At 42.2% G+C, this 23,383-nt stretch overlaps 1 protein-coding gene and 1 long non-coding RNA gene across 2 annotated transcripts in view; one reads left to right on the top strand and one right to left on the bottom strand.

Annotated features, from left to right (window-relative positions):
• The window catches only part of CUBN (cubilin), a 283,798-nt gene that overhangs the window by 135,360 nt on the left and 125,055 nt on the right, over positions 1 to 23,383 (top strand). The window contains exons 33-34 of the mRNA XM_082385173.1: positions 618 to 787; positions 22,899 to 23,058. Coding sequence (XP_082241299.1) covers positions 618 to 787; positions 22,899 to 23,058 — 330 coding nt within the window. The remainder of the gene's footprint in view (positions 1 to 617; positions 788 to 22,898; positions 23,059 to 23,383) is intronic.
• On the bottom strand, positions 8,996 to 12,189 carry LOC309625717. Its single transcript, XR_014242699.1, has 2 exons — positions 9,834 to 12,189; positions 8,996 to 9,643 (listed from the first exon to the last, which is right to left on the bottom strand). It is a non-coding gene; the product is annotated as an uncharacterized lncRNA (long non-coding RNA).

Genomic DNA, 23,383 nt, shown 5'->3' with positions numbered 1-23,383 from the left:
TAATGAAAATTATATTTACATGGTGTTTAGATTACCCAAAAATGATTCTCAATTATCAGAAAATAATACTGAATTTTCCCATTATTAGTTTATATTATCATAAACCCAAGAAATGATGGGTCATAGAGTTAGACAGTGATAGATATTTGATTACATCATAGGAATTAAAAAAACTGAATGACTGTACAAGGTCCAGAATATTAAATTTTAAAAGACAGATGTTAAATAATTTATAAAAGCGTACACTACTGAATTATCAAAATTCTTAGAAGGAGATGTGTTATTCTTACAGTATGTTATATTTTTAGAGAACAATGAAGAGGCATTTCATGGCTTTGCAAAAATATGATTTTATTTGCATTATTTTTCAGTATTTTTAAAATAACCTTTGGCATCAGTATTTAAAGTATTTGAAGTCTTTTCTTAGGCATACTTCTTCATTTTGTTGGGATGCATGAATTAATGGTGAACGTTCAGTTCTTCAGGATGTTTAGCACAGACTACATAAAAATGGTGGTCAAACAAAGTAGCATATCGTTCTGTGCTCCCGGGTAATGGTGTAAAGTTTTGTGCATCAGGGATTCCTCTCATTATTGAATTGGGTCTCCCATCTACAGGTTGTGGTGGCATTTTCCAAGCTCCCAGTGGAGAGATTCATTCTCCAAATTACCCCAGTCCTTATAGAAGCAGCACAGACTGTGCATGGGTCATTCAGGTGGAAAAACATCACCGTGTTCTCTTGAACTTCACTGACTTTGACCTTGAACCTCAGGACTCTTGTATTATGGTAAGTGACACAAATCTCAAGCATTGTCTCCAGTCAGACCTGGGTCAAAACATTGCCATAAGAGCATGTTTAGTGAATGTGTTAGTCATGAATGTTTTCTATGTCAAATCATGGGAAACTCAACTATTAGCAACTTAAAATATAAGGACATTTATTTTTTACCTAAATATAAACCAGGAGGTTTGTTTAGCAACTCAGTCTCTGCTCTACCATTCTTAGTGAATTGGCTTTTCATTCTGTGGTTGTTACCTCATGGTCCAAAAATGGCTGCAGCAGTTTGGAACATCCTAAGTTCAGATCTGAAGAAGACGAGAAGGAATAGTGTTAGTTGTTTCTATTTTGTATTTTTTTTTTTAATCAAGAAAGCAAAATTTTTACAGAAGCCCCCTTACAGATCATTGGCCAGAAGTGGCTGCAAGAGAGATTAGGAAAGTTTAGTGGATTATGATCATGGTTTTATCATAACCACCTTAAATCAATTATTATTAACTCTCTGGGGGTTCTCACAGGGTTCTACTTTTCTTGAGATCAGGATATCTTGATCTGCTACTTGAACAAATCAGTGTCTGATAGAACAGACTAGATGGGGAGACAGGGGGTGGAGGAAAAGGGATATAGTTGGTTCAATATAGTTAGTTGGTTCAATGACAAAAAGTTTCTATCACTACCAACAGGTTTAATACATTTTCACCTGAAACTATATGTTTAATGTAAAGGTGAATGAGGTTGTATTTTGAAATTTTCTTTTTGTCTTTAATTTAATTTTTTTGGTTACCTGATTTTATTTTAACACAAGGTTTTCCATCTTTCATTTGTATTTAGAGATATTTCATTCAAATATAAACCAGATCCTCTTGGCTAATGGATCTTTCTGTTTTAGTTTCCTGACCGTTTCTTATACAAATTCCAACTGGCTAGCTTTCAAATTTAACTCAGGAAAATTCAAAAGTTGTTTCATAATTTTCAAAGTAGTCCAGGCTAACAGTATGATTTCAAGTATTATTTTACAAGATTAAATCATTAATCTACTTAAAAGTTCATTTGATTTATGGTTATGTATTAACCTTTTAACATGAATCTTCAGAGTCTAAATTGGCAAAGCATTATGTCCTACACCAAACTTAAGGTGTAGGACATCCACTTTCCATAATGGTAACTCTCCTGACAAAGACAATTTTGAAACTTTGGATGATATTTTACAACATTTTCCTAAATGCAACAAGGAACTCACAAGGTAGTGTGAAATTTCTGAGTTAACATCCAAGAGAGATGTGAGCTTGGTACTTGGGATTGCTTTTGCCCGTGGGGCATTTGCTGATCCAGAAGGAGTTAGTGGCACTTCTCAGAGCCTTTCAGGGCAAAGAGGAGCAAAGTTTGAGTCCAGGACCTGAGTAGGGTGTGGGTCCTGGTAAACTCTCCTAAATCCTAGGTAAAATGAAAGTAACAGCTTTCAGAAAGACTGCATCCAAGTGTCGATTCACCTGAGTGGCCTCCCTAAATCTCAAGCCATGGAATAATGAGAGGAACCTTGCATTGCTAATGCATCTAGGCCTTGGACATCTGGCCAAAGCAATTTAAACTCTTCTTCAAAGGGAGATGAAATCATCCCAGACCTCATTTCTACCAATAATTTTCATATGCAACAGCAAGCACACTATCAAAGATATTTATATATAGGAGGAGACAATACAACATAAATGAGTTATAACATGAATAACAGACAATGGAAATAAACACTGATAGGCCAGGTGCTAAAATTACCAGGCACAGGTTAGTAAACAACTATGGTTACTAAGCTTATGGAGATAAAAGTCAAAATTAAAACTTTCAGCAAGGACTGCAAATCATAAAAAGTGACATTGCAAATATTTTTTTTAAAAAACTGAAAAATTTAAAGTGGATAAACACAGAAGCTGAAATTAATATCTCAGTGGAAGGGTTTGGGGTGTTTTGCTTGTTTGTTTTTTGTATGTTAGGCAAATTAGACAGAGATGAGAGAACAAGTGAATTGGAAGATATCAGAAGAATCTATCCAAGAAAACAAAACAAAACAAAGGAAAAGGATGAAAAATACAGAATAGAGGTTAAGACAAATATAGGACACATATAAAAGATGTAACATACATTTAAATACATTTAGAAATGGAGCAGGAACAATATTTGAAGAGCTGATGACTAAGGCTTTTCCAAAACTGATGAGAGACATCAATTTACAAAAACAAGAATCCCAAGGGAGCCTGTATACAGCCAAGCAGGATAAATAGAAAGACATACTTATCTGAGAAAACTTAAAGATTTTAATCTTTATCTAAAAGATAAAGAAAAAAATGTAACAATCATCCAGGAGAGTAGGTGAGCGGGTGAACAGATAATCTTTTAGGAAGTGGCAGACTGAATGCTGACTTCTCAACAGTGATAACTGGAAAGAGAAAAGACGAGAGTTGGTATCTTAAATTTGAAGGAAGAAAATAACTATCAACCAGGAACTCTGTACTCTCCTAAAATAACCTTTAAACATGAAGGTGAAATAAAGCATTGAAGCAGTAGAGGTGCCTTCAAGAGAAGGTCGAATGGGCCAGAGACAGCTTGTCTGCCTTACAGTTTTGTCTCTGGTGGGCAATTCTCCATCACTTTCTCCCGGTCTGTATGGTTCCAGGTACAGTTTCTTCTCTTTGGTAAAGTCCCTAATCCATAAGATTCAACATGCAAAGGTGTGTGAACAAAACAAAGCCTAGGTCAAAGGCACACCCAGCATGGCTGCATTTTTTCCCTCCTGGGGTCATGAGTAGGATTTTCCACCTGCATGAGATAGAAATACATAGACTGGGCTTTCTCGTAACCAGCGCCATATCTCAGCACACAGCTGGGCTTGACTTCACAAACTGTAGCCAGAGGAAACAGACAGGAGGAAGTAAAACCTCAAATATAATCTGGTCATTAGGCATGGAGATAAGAAAATAAACCCACATACAGGTGTTGGGAGGAGTCCAGTCTGGCAGATACGGTAAAATACAAAATGTAATAGTCCAAACAAGTTGCCAGGATCAGGGGATCCCGCATGAAGTAGCTGGGGTAGCCCCGCCTGCGGGGAGATGCGAGTATGAGAAGCAGGTGCTGCTAAGCACTGGAGCGGCACATGGATATAGAAAGCGAACTGCACCAGCCGTGTGGCTCACCACAGCGCTGTGCTTGAGAAATCCAGCTCTGTGGTCGGGCGGCCCTGGGGCTGAGCCTGAATTCTGCCATTTTCTAGTTGAGTTGCCTGGGAGAAAGCTCATCTTTCAGCTTCGGTTTCCTTAATTGTGAAACGGGGACAGTAAGAGTATCTGTGTCAGATTTGTCGTTGGGATACTGGAGGTCATGTCGGTGATCCGCTTGTCACACAGAAAGCCCTCCGTCCATGCCAGCCCTAGTCGCCATGACGCGGATGGTGGGCTTCCCCAGAGAGGCACGTGCCAGGGGCAGTGGTGGAGGCGGTGCTGTGGAATACTCGGAGGAGCAACCAGCCTAGGATCCTGGGCCTCCAGGTCTTCGGTAAAAGAAGGCCCTGTCTATGAACCTTTCTGCTAGCACAGCACCAAGCACTTCGTGGACCCAGGACTCAGTAAACTGTAATAATGATCACGAGGAGACAGGAGTGATTCATTTGGGCCTGGAAGCCAGAGGAGGTCTCACACCGAAGATGACATGTACGCGGCAGAATTTCACTAGTAGACATGTGGCACAGAAGCCAGGGGAGGGAGCTCTGGGGGGAGGACAGGGTAGATTGTGCGCAGAAGCGCGAGCGTGCACAGACATTTGGGCTGTAGCTCTGTGCTGGGGGGCGTGTGGAGACCCAGGGTCTATAGAGAACACCCGAACTGGACAAACTCTTTTGTGCTCTGTGAAGAACTTGAAATTATCCTATAGCCAGTGCGGGGAGTTGATGAACGTTTTCTGTAACGTACTCAAAACTGTGTTTTATAATAACAGGCAGCCGTGTGAGGCTAGGGTCGGCAGAGAAAGAGAAGGATGGTATAAAGGCTGACTGGAGAGCTATGGAAAAACCTTGGGGAGTGGCCTTGGGAGTGGAGAGAAAGGATGTACCGGCAAGCTTATGTTGGTGTAGCCACCGAAACCTAGAGGCTAATTACACGGTGGAGGGTCGGGGGGAGGGGTGATAGAGATGCAGGGGTTAAGATGATTTGCTTGAAGAATGGGTAAATAATAATGCCATTGGCTAAGAGAGTACTAAAGGGATAGACTACTCAGTTTGATTTGGAAACTTGAGTTTGAAGGTCTACACTGCGTCCCTTATAGAGTTCAGCAAATGGGTTCAGTGCTCAGGATGGGGTCTGAGCTGGACATACCCACTTGAGGATAATTTCTGTATACTTGGATGGTTGTTAAAACCACAGAAGTAGGTGGAATCCTGTATACGAGTATTTTGTAAAGAGAAAAGGGCCAAGTAAACTCTTGGCCCTAAATCACCATTTAGGGGGAAGATGGAGAAACAAAGGACAAGGAGACTGAAGGGTACTCAAGGAGATGAGTGGAGAAGCAGAAGAGAATGGTAGCATAGAAACCAACAGTGAAGTCAGTTTTAAGAGTGGGTGGGCAGAGGTGTCAAATCCAGCAGATGAGGCTGAAATGAAGCCACCAGATTCAGTCTTTGATGACCTTTTAAGAAGCAGGACTGGTGTGGGTAGTACTGGAAGACTCCAGATCACGATGGGTTAGGAGATACAAGAGCTTCTCAGCTTTTCCCCAGAATTAGGAAAGTGAATGGCATACAGGGATAAAGGGCCATCATCTGTGGTAAGTCAGGATCAAAGGAAAGTTGTTATTATTATTTGTTTTAGTGGTGAAGAAGCTTAAGCATGCCGGGAGGGCAGGGTGCTGGTGACAAAAGAGCAGCTGAGTGTAAGAGATCAATGGAGTAAATGATGAAGTCATGTTATCAGGGCAGAGACCTGAGGAAGGGCCAGGTTGGTTTTATAAATTTCATATTTTCAGAATGAGAAATTTGAAGCCATGGCCAACCATAACGTTTCTTTTCTGATTTGCAAATGTATTTATATTGAAAGTTGCATAAATCATATACAAGCTAAGTCATTTTTGTTTGTACAATTTGTAACTCACCTTTACTAAGAGATAAAGAAATGTGAAAAAGGACTGTTCGGATAAGTTGGGGTAGAGATCTGCTGTGTACGGTTGCGGGGATGGAGGTCTGCAGAGGTTTAGAAACAGGCAGGCAATGCACTGGCGAGGCTGGGAGCTTGGCTCCAATTTAGAGTTCACTGTCCAGGGGTTCATGAAGGTAGGCATTGAGGCACCAGCCATCTATCTTTATGGCTAGATGGACACTGGATGCGAAATGCCCCCGAAAATCCAGTATCTTACATAATATCTCTGCAGTTTAAGTTCATACAAAGCCAGTCATTCATTTTGCAGACATTCAAGTTAATTTCTTGGTCCTGCTACTTAGACAGAGTCATTAGCAAAGAGAAAAATATTCAACTGCCAATGCTGCTGCCAGATAATGTTTGTGTTCATGGGATTTTTAATAGAGCGCAAGTGTATTATTCAATACCAAGGTAAATTATGCTTGGATAGGACCAGCCTTCAGGGTTTTAAACCTCCTATATCAGTTTGGATTGTCAGAAGTGGAAATATTCTTTCTAAAAGTCATCGTGTTTATTGTTGTAAACACAGGGACACATAGAATGTTAAGATCGGAAGAGGAGAGGTTAGAGATAATTTACTGTCATCTGTTTATACGAAAAATAAGAAAGTCGTGGTGCAGAGAGGTCAGGATCAAGACCAGGTACAAATTAACAGCAGGACCAGCACTAAAATGCAAGGAAGCCTAAAGTAAGAGTAAGTATTTTGGTAAAATATAAAAATGACAGTCTACATGCAGGGGACTGTCACAGGGTAAAGGCCAACTGAAAAAATAGTGGAGGGGGGAATAAAACCAGGGTTACTCTGGAACCATTCTGAACTCTTTTTCGGATGAACCCACACTTCATTTATCAATATTGGGAAAAGTGTTAGGATCTCGAACATGAATTGCGAAGTGGGTATCCTGTGAAGCCAGGTGGTCTGGGTTCCATCCGTCCATTCGGTCTTTGGTGCCCACTATGTTCCAGATGCTGCCAGGAGGTCGTTTCCAGGCTCAGCACCGCCACTCACCTCTCTGCACGGCCTGGGGATGCTAGTTTGCTCACTTATAAAATCAAGTGCCTGGGGAGCCCAAGCAGAAAGAGGGGACCTAGGGGAGAGGATCCAGTTCTGAGTTGTGTCTGTGGGTTGGAAGAGGAGAATAAGGGGGGGAGTTGGAGGAGCAGACACGAAGGGTCTGTCAGTAGTGAAGGTGATGTCAGTAGCGGGCTCATTCCGGAGGCCACAGTCCAACTCCACAGCACTGGGCTTCTGTTCGTCCCCTGGGGCACAAGTCCATGGGCAGTGGCTAAGGGGTCATCTCCACACTCCACTTGCTGTACAGAAGAGAGCTCTTCTTGTAGGAGGTCTCGTCCCCAGAGGTCCCAAGTGGAGACAGCATAAGCCCAAGGGAGCCCTAAGCCATCACTCTTGGCTGCGTGGAACTAGACGCACAATTTTCAGCAAGCAGAAGAAAGAGATGAAAATTTAACCACGGAGCAGTAATGCACAGCCTCTGTCCCCTTTCACAGAACCCACAGCAGCAGTCTTTGTATGCCAAAGGGTCAGTCTGCTTGATGCGTGAATGACTAACAGATGCACGGCCAAACACAGGAATACATGAATTTTTGTGGTCTCTGCTCCTACAATGACTGGGATTTTTTTTTTTTTTTCCAGTTGATGTAGCTTGTATTGTAAGAAACATGCAGTTCTGTTCCTGCCAGGTAGAATCCAATCCTCTGGCTTTGGGTTTAAAGAAAGGCCCAAGTCCTCCCTCCCTGAAGAGTTTTGAGAATAGGAGATGGACAGGTGTGAGGCAAGCATCTCGACCCAGTTCTGGACCTCACTCACACTCCTCTGGCTTAGCTAACAGGGCCCTAGCTAAATGAGTATCAGACAATTAACAGGGTGGAAGGAACCTCGGAGGTCACCTAGTCAGTCCAAGTCTCTTAGTTTACTGGTAAGAACTCAGAGGCCCAGAGGCCAGAGTGATGTGCTTGATAAACCGCAGTTAGTGGCAGAGTCCCATTAGAGACCCAGCCATCTCTCAGAATTATTTGTAAGGAGTAAGACAGGATGCAGGGAATAGTGTCAGGAAGGTATGTGTGCATATGCCAGAGAAAGCCATCCCAGCCTTCAGTGGAAAATTGCGAGCGTGTTGAGCAGAGTTCACTCCCTGGCATGATTATTGATATTCGATCTCAGTATTTCGAGCCACATGAGAACTTAGATAACATGGCAGAAGCATGTTTTCTAGAATTTCATGCTGCTGTAATAAAAAAAGAGAGAAACTAGATTTTTTGGGCTGCTATTGAAGTGGTGATGGCATCATCTGGAGCTCATCAGAAAGCTCAATTTACACTCAGGTTTCAACTAATTTGGTAATATGTGTGCACTTTTTGCTCAGTCCCTGCGAGTGGCTGGCGTCATTAACCTCTGGCTCTCCTGAAGGACACACTGTGAGTGCTTCTTGCTAAGGCGGCAGCGGGACCCAGGGGCTGCACAGAACTTGTACGGTCAGCACGAAAACGGCTCCGTTAGGTTTCCTTTCACAAAGGCCGAGTATTCAAGTGACCTCCCACTGACAGCCTAATTGCTTAATTACAGGCTCTCTCCTGAGCCTTAAATTCACGTAGCTCTGCGAGCTCTTATTGATGTCCTAGAAATGCGGGCTGTAGGCCAGTGTGAGAGGGGAAGAGAGAAGTCAGATCAGCGGCATGACTGGCCCCCGGAGACCCCCCGCCTCTGATTTCAACATCCTCTTTGCTCAACACAATGGAATGTCTGCCTGGTGAGAATCAGTGAGAAACAGATAAAAGCAAGCAGACCGCGGTCCTGGTCCGGCCTCTCATCTGGAGAAACTATCCACTAGGGCTACGGGACCTGGTACAAAAAAACGGGCACATCATGAGTCACGGTTTTCTTTCTGAAGCTCTTCGTGCTGCTCTAGGAGAAGGAAAGCAAAGTGCTGGATCTGAACCGAAGAAAACCAGATCCCCCCCACGCCAAAGCTGCAGTGCCTGTTGTTCACACGATCTGACAATAAGACACAGGGTGGGACAGGGCAAACGTAAAACACAGTATCCGTATTTCGTTTTATTTTGTTAAGACACTGCCTACGATGTGTTTCCTTTTAAAACATTGATATTTCCAAACCCGAACAAATAGACACAGGAATAATAGGAGTCAGTACTTCAAAGAAACAATTCTTCAACAGTTCTTCTTTGAATATGTATTGTTTTACAAATAGATCCATGACAGAAAGCAGTCTCTTTCCCTCTCTTTCTCTCTCCCTCTCATATCTTCCCTTTTTCCTTTACTTCTCACCACAGAAAGTTTGCCTTCCATTTGATACTTGAGGAAGATCTCCAGTAATCTCTTTTAAATGTTTTATTTTGTGGCTTGCTTTTGGTAACCCCTTAGCCGTTTTGCCTGCCGGTGCCAAGTTAGTTACCAAAAGCCGCGCTGATACTTTACATCCCCAGAGCAAAGAATCATTGAATTGGAGCCACGGTCCTCAATCTGCGGACACAAGCTTTGTTTGTGTTTCAGCTCAGAAGCTCCTTAAATGTATGTTTATTCGTGAAAATAAAATGAGCTTCTTGGATTTCTTTTCATACCAACGTTTCCAGCAATCTTTGAGTCCCTGCTTGCAACAACTGCAAATTATGAGAGTTTCTTGTCTCCTGTAAAATTTGGAGCTGGAGTGCCACCCTGTAAAACAAAGAAACAGGAGTGACAAGAGTCCCGGCACGGGATGTGTGCGGTGAATTGGGGATTTCATTTCAGAGGCCCGTAGCTGGAAAACATCTCTCACGGAGGAAACCGATGCCGCCTCCGCCCTCCGCCCTCCACCCGCAAGGAAAGCTGCTGTAATGGGCAATATTTCCCTTTCCTTCCTTACCTAAATTTATGACTTTAACAGCTTGGATAATTTCCTGGTGGAGTCAGCTCCCTGTCACTTAGTATTTCCTCCGCCGGCAATTACCGTTCCAACATGGGGCTCCGTTAGCAACTATGTTGCCCTCCTCCCGTTTGCCACACGTGAATACATTTCACGGGCTCTCATGCTCCAGACGGACTTTGCAGCCTGATGTGAATGATGTCTTCTCTGCCCTTTGATCTTATCCACCACATGTCTTGACCCCGATAAACTTCAAGGCAATCCAAGCAGTAGACACGCGTTGCGAGAATGAATTAAAAATGAAGTGAAGGGGAAAGACCAGGTTGAAAGCCAGTTAGGCCAGGGGCGAGGTGAGCAAAGACGCCATGCTGGTCTAACGAGACTGTGGTTAGACCAGGAAAGGACAAGGAGTGGACGTCTATCTGGATCCAAGACTAGAGCCGCGTTAGGAATCGGGCATTTGGGTGTTAGGTTTAGTGATTGGTCCTGGGCACTGTGTCCACTTTGTTCCAGCCGGCTCCGCTAGCACGCTGGGAATCCCGTGCATGTACAGTGGGGTGGAACGCATGACAGGTGCCAGCCACTCCAAAACCCAGCCGGGCCCCAAATAAGACTTTCTGAAAGGCCACTGAGGATGCTTGCTTGCAAGTCTAGAGAAGAGAGAGGTGGCTTCCACTCTGTTTCCCCGGATTTTCTGTCTAGGAGACGACGGACATGTCACTAGCTTCCTTGAATCATGATCTCTCAATATTCTATTGTCAGTGAAGAAAACTTGATTTTATCTTTTTGGTTGGTTTAATGATAATTGATCAGAGGTCAGACAGATGGGGTTCATATACTGGCTCCACACTACCCAGTGTGTGACTGTGAACAAGTTACTTATGTCTTCTGAGCCTCAGTTTTACCAGCTGCAAAATGGAATTGTAAGAAAGATGGAATTTTTTTAAAGACCTAAATGTAAGGCCAGTCACTATCAAACTCTTAGAGGAAAACATAAGCAGAACACTCTTTGACATAAATCACAGCAAGATCCTTTTTGACCCACCTCCTAGAGAAATGGAAATAAAACCAAAAATAAACAAATGGGACCTAATGAAACTTAAAAACTTTTGCACAGCAAAGGAAACCCTAAACGAGATGAAAAGACAACCCTCAGAATGGGAGAAAATATTTGCAAACGAAACAACTGACAAAGGATTAATCTCCAAAATATACAAGCGGCTCATGCAGCTCAATATCAAAAAAACAAACAACCCAATCCAAAAATGGGCAGAAGACCTAAATAGACATTTCTCCAAAGAAGATATACAGATTGCCAACAAACACAATGAAAAGATGCTCAACATCACTAATCATTAGAGAAATGCAAATCAAAACTACAATGAGGTATCACCTCACACTGGTCAGAATGGCCATCATCAAAAAATCTACAAAGAATAAATGCTGGAGAGGGTGTGGAGAAAACGGAACCCTCTTGCACTGTGGGTGGGAATGTAAATTGATACAGCCACTATGGAGAACAGTATGGATGTTCCTTAAAAAACTAAAAGTAGGACTACCATATGACCCAGCAATCCCACTACTGGGCATATACCCTGAGAAAACCATAATTCAAAAAGACACTTGTACCACAATGTTCATTGCAGCTTTATTTACAATAGCCAGGACATGGAAGCAACCTAAGTGTCCATCAACAGATGAATGGGTAAAGAAGATGTGGCACATATATACAATGGAATATTACTCAGCCATAAAAGGAAACGCAATTGAGTTATTTGTAGTGAGGTGGATGGACCTAGAGTCTGTCATACAGAGTGAAGTAAGTCAGAAAGAGAAAAACAAATACTGTATGCTAACACATATATATGGAATCTAAAAACAAAAGTGGTTCTAATGAACCTAGGGGCAGGACAGGAATAAAGGCACAGACGTAGAGAATGGACTTGAGGACACGGGGAGGGGGAAGGGTAAGCTGGGACGAAGTGAGAGAGTAGCACTGACATATATACACTACCAAATGTAAAATAGATAGCTAGTGGGAAGCAGACGCATAGCACAGGGAGATCAGCTCGGTGCTTTGTGACCACCTAGAGGGGTTGGATAGGGAGGGTGGGAGGGAGACGCAAGGGAGGGGAAATGGGGATATATGTATATGTATATGTATAGCTGATTCACTTTGTTATACAGCAGAAACTAACACAACATTGTAAAGCAATTATAGTCCAATAAAGATGTTAAAAAAAAAAGAAAGATGGAATTTTAAAAATATGCTTAAAGCATTAGTCACAGTGCCTGGTACAGATGAGTGTTAGCTGCTGCTCCTGAGTTTTCTATTACTACTATTACTGCTTCTATTACTACTATTACTGCTTCTGTTGCTACTCTACTATGTTAAAGGTCTAAACTTATCTTTTTGAAAACTGTGAACCCTAGGCACACAGACCTGGATCCATAACCCTTGGTTCATTGCTAACTATCATGGTTAGTTTGTGAACAGGCTCATTTTACCTTAAAGTATTTTTTTAAATCTTAAAAAATATATTATAAAACCTTTCACACACTCTTCGATATATCATCTCGGTAAATTTTTTTCACTTCATAAGTGGCTTATTTTGATACCTTCTAGAAGATTGACAAATGAGTCAAGAAGGAAAAAAGCGATAGTGCAGAAAATGAAAATAATAGCAAATTCATATACGTTTATAATTTGTTTGCATGGAAAGCTTAGCTCTGAAGTTAAGGTGAAGCCTTGGCATACTTTGGGGAATGTAAAACATGCTGTGTGTTTTGCTTTTGAATTGAAATGGTTTCTTCTTACTCCAGTTTATACTAATTTTAACCCACACATATAGTTGGTTTATTTTCTCCCTGAGCAAGATGAAACTTAGTAAAACAAGAAGACAGGAGATGCAGTAGGAATATTTTCCCACCTCCTGCTCTCCAGCGATCTGAGGGAATATATTCCAGTTTCTAGAAATGAAAATACAAACATTGCTGAGGAAGGTAATGTTCGTTTTCCTGCTTCATCATGTGCTTTGGCCTGTGAGTGATGAATGTTTCAGCAAGGGGATCACGAGTCACTCCATCACCAGGGCTTTGATCCTGGGGGAGGGGCCGCTCGCCGCACCCCTACCAGCCACTCTTCTTGGTGCTAAGCAAGGCATCCGTGATTGCTCGTCTTTATTCAGTACAGTTTTAAAATGTATCGGGACACTCCGCCTTCCTTTTGTATTGGATTTTACATTTTAGAAAGCTCCTTGCTCAGTGGGAGTTGTTTGGAGACTGAGTTAACAGGGGACACAAATTCAGGCAGGGGAAATTTTAGGCTCCTTCAGTGACTTAGGCAAGACAGCATGAAGTCCCACAGCAAGACACTGGCGGGCAGGTGGAGGCAAGGGGTCCAAGAGACACGTCGGAGGACGAGTTAACAGACCATAAAGATCCATTCCACTGGGGGATAAGGGAGGGACCTAAAAAGGCTCGGCAATCGGGTCCGTACTTCTGGCATTTACTGAGGCAAGAAGTGAAGGTGCAGGAGGAATTAGGGGGAGGGGGCGATGATTTCAGTTTGAGACATTGACTTCCAAGGTTGATGGAACATACCAGCAATGGTGTCTGGAATGCAGTCAGATAGCTGAGCCTAGAGCTTGGAGAGAGGGCTGGACTACAGTTGTACATATTAGCCAACTAACACATGTTTTGGAAATCTTAAAACAGAAGCCATATCCTTGATACATTCCTGTCAGGCAGCAAAAGGCTAAATTAAATGGCATTAATATCCACTTGGCTTAGATACTGCAGTACAGTTATACGAGTAGCATATTTTCCTGTCTCTGTATGGGGTCATTCACATGTCCATCTGGCTAAACACTTAAGCACTTTAAATATATATGTTATTTTAAATTTTTATATGCTCCTCATACTAAGTTTCTAAAATACAGAAAAGAAAAAAATAAGAAATTAATGGCATCCATAATATTGCAATACAGAGACAAACTATTAACATTTTGGCTCATTTCCTACAGCAACACATACATGCACACTTATACACACATACACAAAGAGAGTTAAGATAAAACTGCATATAGTTTTGTATCCTGCCTTTTTTCACTTAGCTTATTTAATATGCTTCTTCTTAAGAATAGTTTCTTTGGCCCTATAATCAGTTACATGGACACCGTAGAACTGAGTTAACCACTAGCTTATCATTGATCACTTAGATTTCTCCTATTCTTTTCTTATTATAATAATGCTCTGAAGAGCATATTTATATGTAAATCTTAGTCTACATTTCCCATTATTTCCTTTATTTAGAGTCTCTTTTTTTAATTGAAAACTCTATTATGAAATATTTTAAGTATACAGAAAAGTATCAACTACACAACGCATGTAAAGTATAGCATGAACAAAAGCATCCTACTTGCTAAATCTCAATATTTGGCCACATTTGCTTCAAGTTCTTTTTTTTTTTTTTTTCCCAAAAGAAATGCATTCCTGAAGAGAAAGTGAGGCCCCATGTGTAGCCCACAGTGTTCCATTCCCAGCCCCTGGCCCAAAGGAAACCAATTTATGAGAAATTGTGTTTACAATTCCCATGGCTATTTTGGTACTTTTTCATTGTATGTGTGCATCTGTATACAGTATGTAATATTATTTTGCATGTTTTACAAATATGTGTTATGTTGTATTATGTACATGAAGTAAATGTATTATGTTCATCAAGTAAATAAATTATTTTGTATCATTTATTTATTTGATGAACATAATACAACCTAACACATATTCTTCCATCCACTCTTTTCATCCAACAATCTGTTTTGAACGTTTTTCTACACTGTGGTGCATTCAGATCTAATGCATTCCTTTTGTCACCACACAAGATTCCACTTTATCAACTTTATCAACATACAATGAGTCACGTACCCATGTACTGTCAGTGCACATTTAAGTTGCTTCTGATATTGTACTATGGCAACCCTTAGCAAGGAACATTCTTGTCCATATTTCTGAATGCAATCGTGCAACAGTTTGTCTCGGGTAGACGCCCGGAAGTGAAAGAGCTAGCTTTTACATTTCCTGTGTTGCCAGATTCCACTAAAAAATGTATGCGTGAGCATTCCTATCATGAAACAGGAGAAACTTACCTTCATATTATCTACCCCCATTTTTAAGATGATGAAACTCATAACCAGAAGCTTCTGAAGTACAGGAACAAACAAGTATCCCAGGTGGATCCAGGACTGGAGTCTAGGTGTTCTGACTCTCAGAGTGCTTCCAGGTGTTCTGACCACGAGGTACCTGTGCTTCCCAGGTGTTCTGAACCTAAGATCACTGTGCTCTCCTCTGGGCCTTAGCTGGTCAGATGGAAAATGTCAGATGGGCCGAATCCCGTACGCAGCCTGTCAGTGAAGGCTGCGCGCTGAGAGGCCATGAACAGTGTGGTTTGAGACGAGTATGTGTGTTGACATCCACTTAAGCTCCACTTTTTTTTTTTTTTTTAATTTTTAAATTTTTTAATTTATGGCTGTGTTGGGTCTTCGTTTCTGTGCGAGGGCTTTCTCCAGTTGCGGCAAGCGGGGGCCACTCTTCATCGCAGTGCGCGGGCCTCTCACTATCGTGGCCTCTCTTGTTGCGGAGCACAGGCTCCAGACGCGCAGGCTCAGTAGTTGTGGCTCACGGGCTTAGTTGCTCCGCGGCATGTGGGATCTTCCCAGACCAGGGCTCGAACCCATGTCCCCTGCATCGGCAGGCAGACTCTCAACCACTGCGCCACCAGGGAAGCCCTCCACTTTTTGAATATTGTCGAAGCTGTGCTGTGGAGCAGGGTTTGGTGTTGTAGGGAAAATGTTTGGAGCGGAACACAGAGATTTTTAAAGAAATCACTGTTCTTCCTGAACTAGACCGGACACTTTGTCATCCCCAACTCAACCTGCTACATTAAGGGATCTTATGAATTCTTGAACAAGCTGTGATAGCTTTACTTTCCAAAGAACTAAGGGAGACACAAGGAAAGAAAACAATGGCATTCACCATCAGGGTAACACATTCGCTGAATGCGCATCTCGCGCCAGGCACGTCACCGTCACCACTGCAGCTCCTCTGGGAGGGCCAGCGGTTCCAAGGGCAGTGGAGGTGCCACTCTGTCTGCATTTCTTCCCTTTGTGTACACAACTCAGCCCGCCCTCCGGCTGCCCCGTCGCTACATCCAGTCACCCCTCGGACCTCAAGTAATTTCCAAGTCACTAAGTTCCGTGAATGACTTTTGGTCCCTTCAGTGGAAGGTGACACAGGGAGTCGCTCCAGGTGAGGGAAAGGAGACTCAGAGGCCTGGGAAACCCATCATCCCATAATATTTCCAGGGACTCTTGTGTGGAGAGGTGAGGCGGGGGGGAGTGGTCACCCAGGTGTCCATTTCTTGTCACTGTTTACATTTCAAGGCCTCTATCTCTTGCTTCTTATGGCCGTTCCCTTTCTCTCTACCCCTTTTTAAGAAAAAGTTGGGATTTAGACCTCTTTTCTTTATTTCTCCAAGATACTACACACATGAGGCTCTTTTATATGGTAGACTTTGCCTAAATATTGCAGGTGAGCTAAAATGTGATATTAGACATCCTTGCCCTAAAAACTCCAGTGTTCATTCCTTGCTCAGTCCCTCATTTCACACCCCCTGGATTGGTTCTTTGTTGCTGCCTAAAAACGTATCCCCAAATGTAATAGCACAAAACAACAATAATTCTAGTTTCTGCGGGTCAGGAACCCCGGTGTGACTGACCACGTGGCCCTTGGCAGGATTCGGTTCTCTGCAGGCTGTGGCCGGAGGCCTCCCTCAGCCCCTCGCCACGCGGCCTCTCTGCAGAGCCTCTCACGACACAGCAGCTGCTTCATCAGGGCGAGCAGTACAGGGCGCAGGGGACAGCGCCAGCAAGAGAGGCTGCCAGCAAGGTGCAAGGGTCCATCTGTCCCAACCGAGCCATGGCAGTGACACCCCTCACTCTGACCTTGTCCTGTTTATCAGAAGCAGGTCGTTAGGTCCATGCCACCCTCCAGGGAGGAGACTGCACAGGGCCTGAACCACTGGGGGCCGGGTCAGAAGTTGCCACACTATGCCCACCCCACCGCCCCAGCTGGGCGGTTTTCATGGATTATGTCTCCAACTCAGGCTCCCGTTTTGCTGGATGAACCCCCATCTTTGGACCTCTTTTTGTCTTTGCCTCCCTAGCTTTCCCGTTCCCTCCCTACGATGTTTTATCCATTTCTTAAACAGCAATTTAGCAATCTCTTTGTCCCACTTTAATAGCAGAGGTTAATATCTATTAAGTACCTACTGTGTGCCAGAAACGACCCGACGTACCTTTATGTCTTTTAACTTATTTAATGCTGATGAACAGTGTGAACTGTATTCTCATGTCAATCAGTTTTACAGATTAGGCAGCTGGAGGGCAGAGAGGAGAGAGACTTGTCCACAGTGACGTCACGTAGCATCTCTCCCCTGGCGGTCACTCTCTGCGAGCCTGCGAGGGTGTTTTGCTAAACAAACACCTTCTGTTATTCTCTCTTTAAAAGGAATTCTGCCACCTGCTTTTAAAGAATGCATGTTGTTAAATAATACATATTTCCATCATCAGTAAGTATGTGGAAAGGCGAAAGGTTCCCTTTGCTTGGCTCCTTTATTTTCTCAAATTGCCGGTCCTTGGACTCTGACCATTGGCCTCTGTAAGCATCATCAGGAAGGGGTGCTGGTCTCTCACTTGAATGGTTTTCCTCCCCATCACTTTGAGCTGAAGTTGACACGTGTCAGCTTTGAGAAGGGGTTGATATTTACTCAGATCTCCTTGACATTATAAAGCATCAAGGACTAAAGTTCATAAATGTTTGGCTCAGTTCGACCCTCTGGCTGCAGCTCAGGGTACAGAGGGCCCCCGGTGGCACCGTCATGTCATGTGTTCTGGATGCTCTGGGCCTTGGGGGTCGGTCCGGTGTCCTTCACCCACCTTCCGCCGTCCTCCTTCTCTCGTGGTACTGGTGAAGGGCTGGCACAGCCCGTGAGAGGGCACCTGGGTGCCGTGTGTGTGGCCTGGCCCCCCTTGATTGGAGCCTCTTCCACTGCCCTCTGTGCCCGGAAAGCAGCTCCACTTGACCTCTTCCCACCGTGAATAACCTCTTCCCCGCTATCATGCCTGCTATGTGTTTATACTGCCCAATCCACGAGACAAGGAGCAGCCTTTTTTCTTAACTCTGCGTTTTCTTCAACCTTAGTCCTTTGTTCTCAGAGGTCATAGACTCTTATATATGATATTTACTTACTCATTTGTACATCAGACGTTTATTGTCTGTTATGTGTCTGGTTCTGTTCTTTTAAAGAGTCTCCTATTTTGTATGATAAAGGTAAGTTCAGGTATTTTTAATGTATGTGCTGGTGTCTGGAAATTTGACAGACTCTGGATACATTGTAAAGACACTGATTAACTTTAGTGAAGAAATTAGATTACTGCTTAACTCCATCTGCCTGTTTTTAGAGCTCCTGTAGTTGGAACTCCCAAGGATGGTGGCTACTTTTTCTTTTGTGGATTCAACTTCAAAAATTTATTTTACTGGAGTTATCTAGAAATCAGTTAGTTGCAATGTGCAGTTTTTTTGTTTGTTTGTTTTGTATATTTCTCTTTTTACCACCTCAGCAACAGATCAGAAAATCAATTCCCAGGCCCAGGAAACTCTTGGCAGTAGACTTAAATAAGGCTTATATATCTATAAGCTATGTGAATATGTTATGTGTGTAGCCAGTAATAATATAATTTGCTAGCTCTGCCTTGGGAACTAAATGGAAGTAAGGGAAATGCATACTGATAATTTTTATGACTTTAAAATAAAAAAAAATAGCAACAAGATTTCTCCTATTTTCTTCCCTGCAGTTTTTTACTTATAATTTTTTTTTTTTGCAAATTTTACATCAAGTTTATTTTCTTCCGGGTTGATTGAGATATAATTAACACAGAGCACTGTGTAAGGTGAGGTGTACAGCATAATGATGTGACCTACATGCATCGTGAAGTGCTGACCCCAGTAAGTTTAGTGAACACCCGTCATCCCATAGAGACACAAAAGAGAAGAAATAGGAAAAGTATGTGTCCTCGTGCTGAGAGCTGTTGGGATTGACTCTTAACAACTTTCCTACACAACACACAGCAGTGTTGATTCTGTTTATCGTGTTGTGCATCACATCCCTGGTTCTTAGTCATCTTGTAACAGGAAGTTTGTACATTTTGACCCCCTTGCTCACCGTGCAAAAAGACGACATTATTACTGACTGTGTTCCTCACACTGTATGTTTCACCCCCATGACTCGTTTATCTTGTAACTGGCAGTCTGTCCCTCTTAATCTCCCTCACCTATTTCTCTCCTCCCCTCACCCCCTCCCCTCTGACAACCACCTGTTTGTTCTCTGTATCTATAGCTCTGTTTCTGTTTTGTTATATTTGTTCATTTGTTTTATTTTTTAGATTCCACATACAACTGAGATCATATAGTAGTAGTCTTTCTCTGTCTGACTTATTTTACTTAGCACAATACCCTTTAGATCCATTCATGTTGTCACAAATGGCAAGATTTCATTCTTTTTTATGGCCGAGTACTATTCCATTGTATATATGTACTACATCTTCTTTATCCATTCATCTGTCGATGGACACTTAGGTTGCTTCCATGTCCTCGCTATTGTAAATAGTGCTGCAGTGAACATTGGGGTGCATGTGTCTTTTCAAATTAGTGTTTTCATTTCCTTGGATAAATACCTAGGAATAGAATTGCTGGATCATATGGTAGCTCTATTGTTAGTTTTTTGAGGAACCTCCATACTGTTTTCCATAGTGGCTGCACCAATTTACATTCCCACCAGCAGTGCACCAGGGTTCCCTTTTCTCCAGGTTATCACCAACTCTTATTTCTAGTCTTTTTGATGATGACCTTCATTCTGACAGGTGTGGGATGATATCTCATTCTGGTTTTTTTTTGGGGGGGGGGATTTTTTTCCTTTTTATTCAAACAGAAAGTCACAAAAATTATAATCATCCTCATCAGTTCTCATTCTGGTTTTGATTTGCATTTTCCTGGTGATAATTGTCTTGAGCATCTTTTCAAGTACCTATTGGTAAAATCAGCATTTCAATATGGGATTATGGCAAAATAGAATCACATTTGGCTTGGAGCTTGATAACTCAATGGAGGTTGGATTCCTTATAATTTTATAAATTAAAGCTTAAATTGATTTAATATTACAAATGTTAAGAACACTCTCAAATAAAAGGACTGCTGTTCCAAACTGTTAAAAAAAAAAAGACCCCAGCTGTTTCCTTGATAACGTGAGGTCTTACACTTTCATAAAATGGTAATTAGGAACATATAACTTAATAACTATCATACACATTGTAAAGAGAAGTAACATGATATAATATAGAATTTGGAGAGAGGAGAATTAAGTTCCTGGTTCTGCTACTCAGTAGCTCTGTGATCTTGGGTCACTAGCTCCATGATCTTGGGTCACTAGCTCCCATTGGCTGAGACAATAGTTTAATAGCTAGCACACTTGTGAAGTCTCACTTTCTTCACTAAAAAAAAAAGAAAAAATCACATGCTGTTGAGGCCTAGTTTTAGGGATGTTTGCACTGGTGCTTGTAAAATTACAACATGCTAACCAAATGTAGGGTGACATTGGTATATAATTTTGATTTAGGGACATTGGAAACCTTCTATCTTGGATCTGTTCCTTGTGAAGTAATGCCCCAGGTGTATGAATTTCAGCCAAAGTCCTGTGATTCCAGGATCTCGGGGGTAGGAGGGGCTGGAAACTTGTAGACCTCCTAGAAGATGTGTTCTTTTAAAGAACCTCCAGGGAAGTGGTTCATTCACGTGACTTTCTGAATGACTTTCGCCTTCACTTTCTACCTTCCTTATTTTGCCTTAAGAGGATTTCAACCATTCAGAGAGAAAAAGACAACTTAGAAAGGGAAGGAACAATATCTACTTACTCCCTAGCCCTCTGAATTTGGAGAGAAATAAAGGAAACTAGAGGAGTCTTGCCTTTGTGAGTTCATGGACTTGTAAAAATCCTCTGACTGTGTGTGTATCGTTGGGTGTTGTTTGTTGTTTTTGTTGGGGACGTCTATAAACCTCATAGAACCCATGTTCCACTAAAGTTTAAGAAATGCTCTTTTAAGCAAACAAACCAGTCACCTTGAGAGAAACAAGTAGTCTTGTACAAGCAGTCTTGACCAAGGGTCAATTGCCATATTCCCCAGACCCCTGGACCCCAGATGTTCTAAGAGGGTATTCTTTAAAGCAAGATAGTATTAATATAACATTACTGAAATCCTAGGTTGTTACAGCTATAACCTTAGGAAAGTTTAAAACCAAGTACAGAGATAAATAAATCTTGGATTAAACCAATGGTGGTAATATTTGAGAGTAGTTTGCAGTGTAAATGTAGTACAAGAGGTTGTGTAATGATGGTTTATATGTGATTTTGGCTCCTATTTAAGGTATTCAAGGTATTCAAAAGAGGCAATCACACTAGATTGGAAACTATGTTTTGAATTGGTTGAGAATATATAATTTAGTTTTTAATCAACCTTTAAATGTTGAGTGAAAATCAGTTTTAAAGTTTTATTGGATATATAGATTTTTAAAATTAGGACATTGAGGGAAACAAAGAAAAAGAAAAAAGAAGTGACGCTCCAGAGCATTTATATGAAGTTCGTTATTGTAAAAGTTTTCGCCCCCTCATTAGAGAGTTAAAAACCCTATTGATGTTTGACTCACGTGCTCATATAAATTAAACTGAGAATAACCTCCCAGTCATACTTACGTGCTACAGAGAACACTGATTGTAATCATCACTAGGTATTCTAAAGTCATTTGTGTGTACCTTCCTTGTATTAAGTTCCTGACTTTCTATTTTCTCCCAGGGCTTTCTTATGAAATGTAAATGGCAATTTATTTTGCATGAAACAGTCATATTTTAACCTCACGCTTTTACTCCCACCCTGGTGGTTGGCCAGCTGATGCATCTATCTTGCTTAATTGAAATCTTGCATTGGACAAAACGAAAGGTTTAATTCTGGGCTCCAGAACCTAGCTGTCTGGTTCACCATGTCCGGCTCCCTCTTAGGAACTGTGTGTCTTGGTCACATCAGTGAGCTCTCTGTGCATCCGTTATCCTCTTCTTGAAAATGGAGGGAATCTGGGGAGGAGGAAACTGGATAGTATATGTGAAAGGCTGAATCCAGTTCCTGGCTCATAGTAAACGTTTAATGAATGGTTGCTGTCATTATTATTATCGTCCAGAGACAAAGAACTCATTTCCCCCCGGTTTACGCATAAGAGCATTCAAGGTTTCACACCGGGCGCACAGAGTCCCAAGGAAATGTGCAAGCTTCAGTTTCACACACCAGCACAGCAATTTTGGGGGTCTGTAATGTAAACTCTGTTCCACTGGCACATATGGAAGGTCAGCTAAGTCCCAGCACAGAACTGGGCAGCACAGAGCCCAATATATTTTTTAAAATAATGAGGTAATTTTCTAAATCAGCGTCACATCACTATGTCATTTGAAAGAATTCTACCATTTCTCTTCCTCTTGACCATGACCCCATGAAGAGCGTAAAGTTCCAGCAAATGCTGGGTTTCTGGAAATGAATGATTCCTCCTCATTATTTCTTATGTATTTGCTCCATATTCATTCTTGTATCAGCACATGTGAGCATGGCCCATGAGGTAACTGCCCTGGAGTCAGGAGAGGCAGAAAGCAGGGAAAGGCACGGCATTTAGGGATCTAATGGCGAGTTTCTCTGGCACAGAAACTCCTACTGAAATCCCTACAGTCTTCCTAGAGATGACCAAAGACTCAGACACTCCAGTGGACCTGAGTGACAAGACAATAAAATGAAGCACTGGATTCCAGCAAATGTGTTTTCTCCTAGGCCACCGACGTGCAGGTACTCCACGGAGCAGGCGTCTTGTAGAGGCAGATCTGAAGTTCTGAACCACTGTGTTCCCTGTTGTCTTTCTTTGTAGGCATTTGATGGTTTAAGCTCCGCAGCCCCTCGCCTTGCCGGTGTGTGTGGAAGACAGCAGCTGAGGAACCCCATCACCTCTTCGGGAAACAGCCTCTTCCTGCGATTTCAGTCTGGCCCTTCCAGACAGAGCCGGGGGTTCCGCGCTCACTTCAGACAAGGCAAGTTCCGCGTGGGTCTCCCGGAAGCACAAACCATCTGTTCTTAAGTGCCCCTCTTGGTGCTGCAGTAAAATGAGACCGGTCCTCAGAAATCAGTCCCAGCTTTCTACTTAACATGCGACAATTTAAGTAGAACAAAGGAACCATGGTTTGCAATGATTCCAACTGTTGACACTTTTAACTTTTCCTTTGTCTAACTTAGGTGATGTGAACTTCCTTGGGGTCTCTGTATCTCTCAAGCAAATTTTCAGAATAACACTTAAAAGTGCCTTTAATATTAGAGACACTATTAAAGAAGTGTTTATGCAGATTCATTTATTCACAG

The sequence above is a fragment of the Balaenoptera borealis genome, assembly GCF_965194805.1.
Source record: "Balaenoptera borealis genome assembly, chromosome: 3".
NCBI classification, from domain to species: Eukaryota; Metazoa; Chordata; class Mammalia; order Artiodactyla; family Balaenopteridae; genus Balaenoptera; species Balaenoptera borealis.
This window is presented reverse-complemented; position numbering and strand designations above follow the sequence as displayed.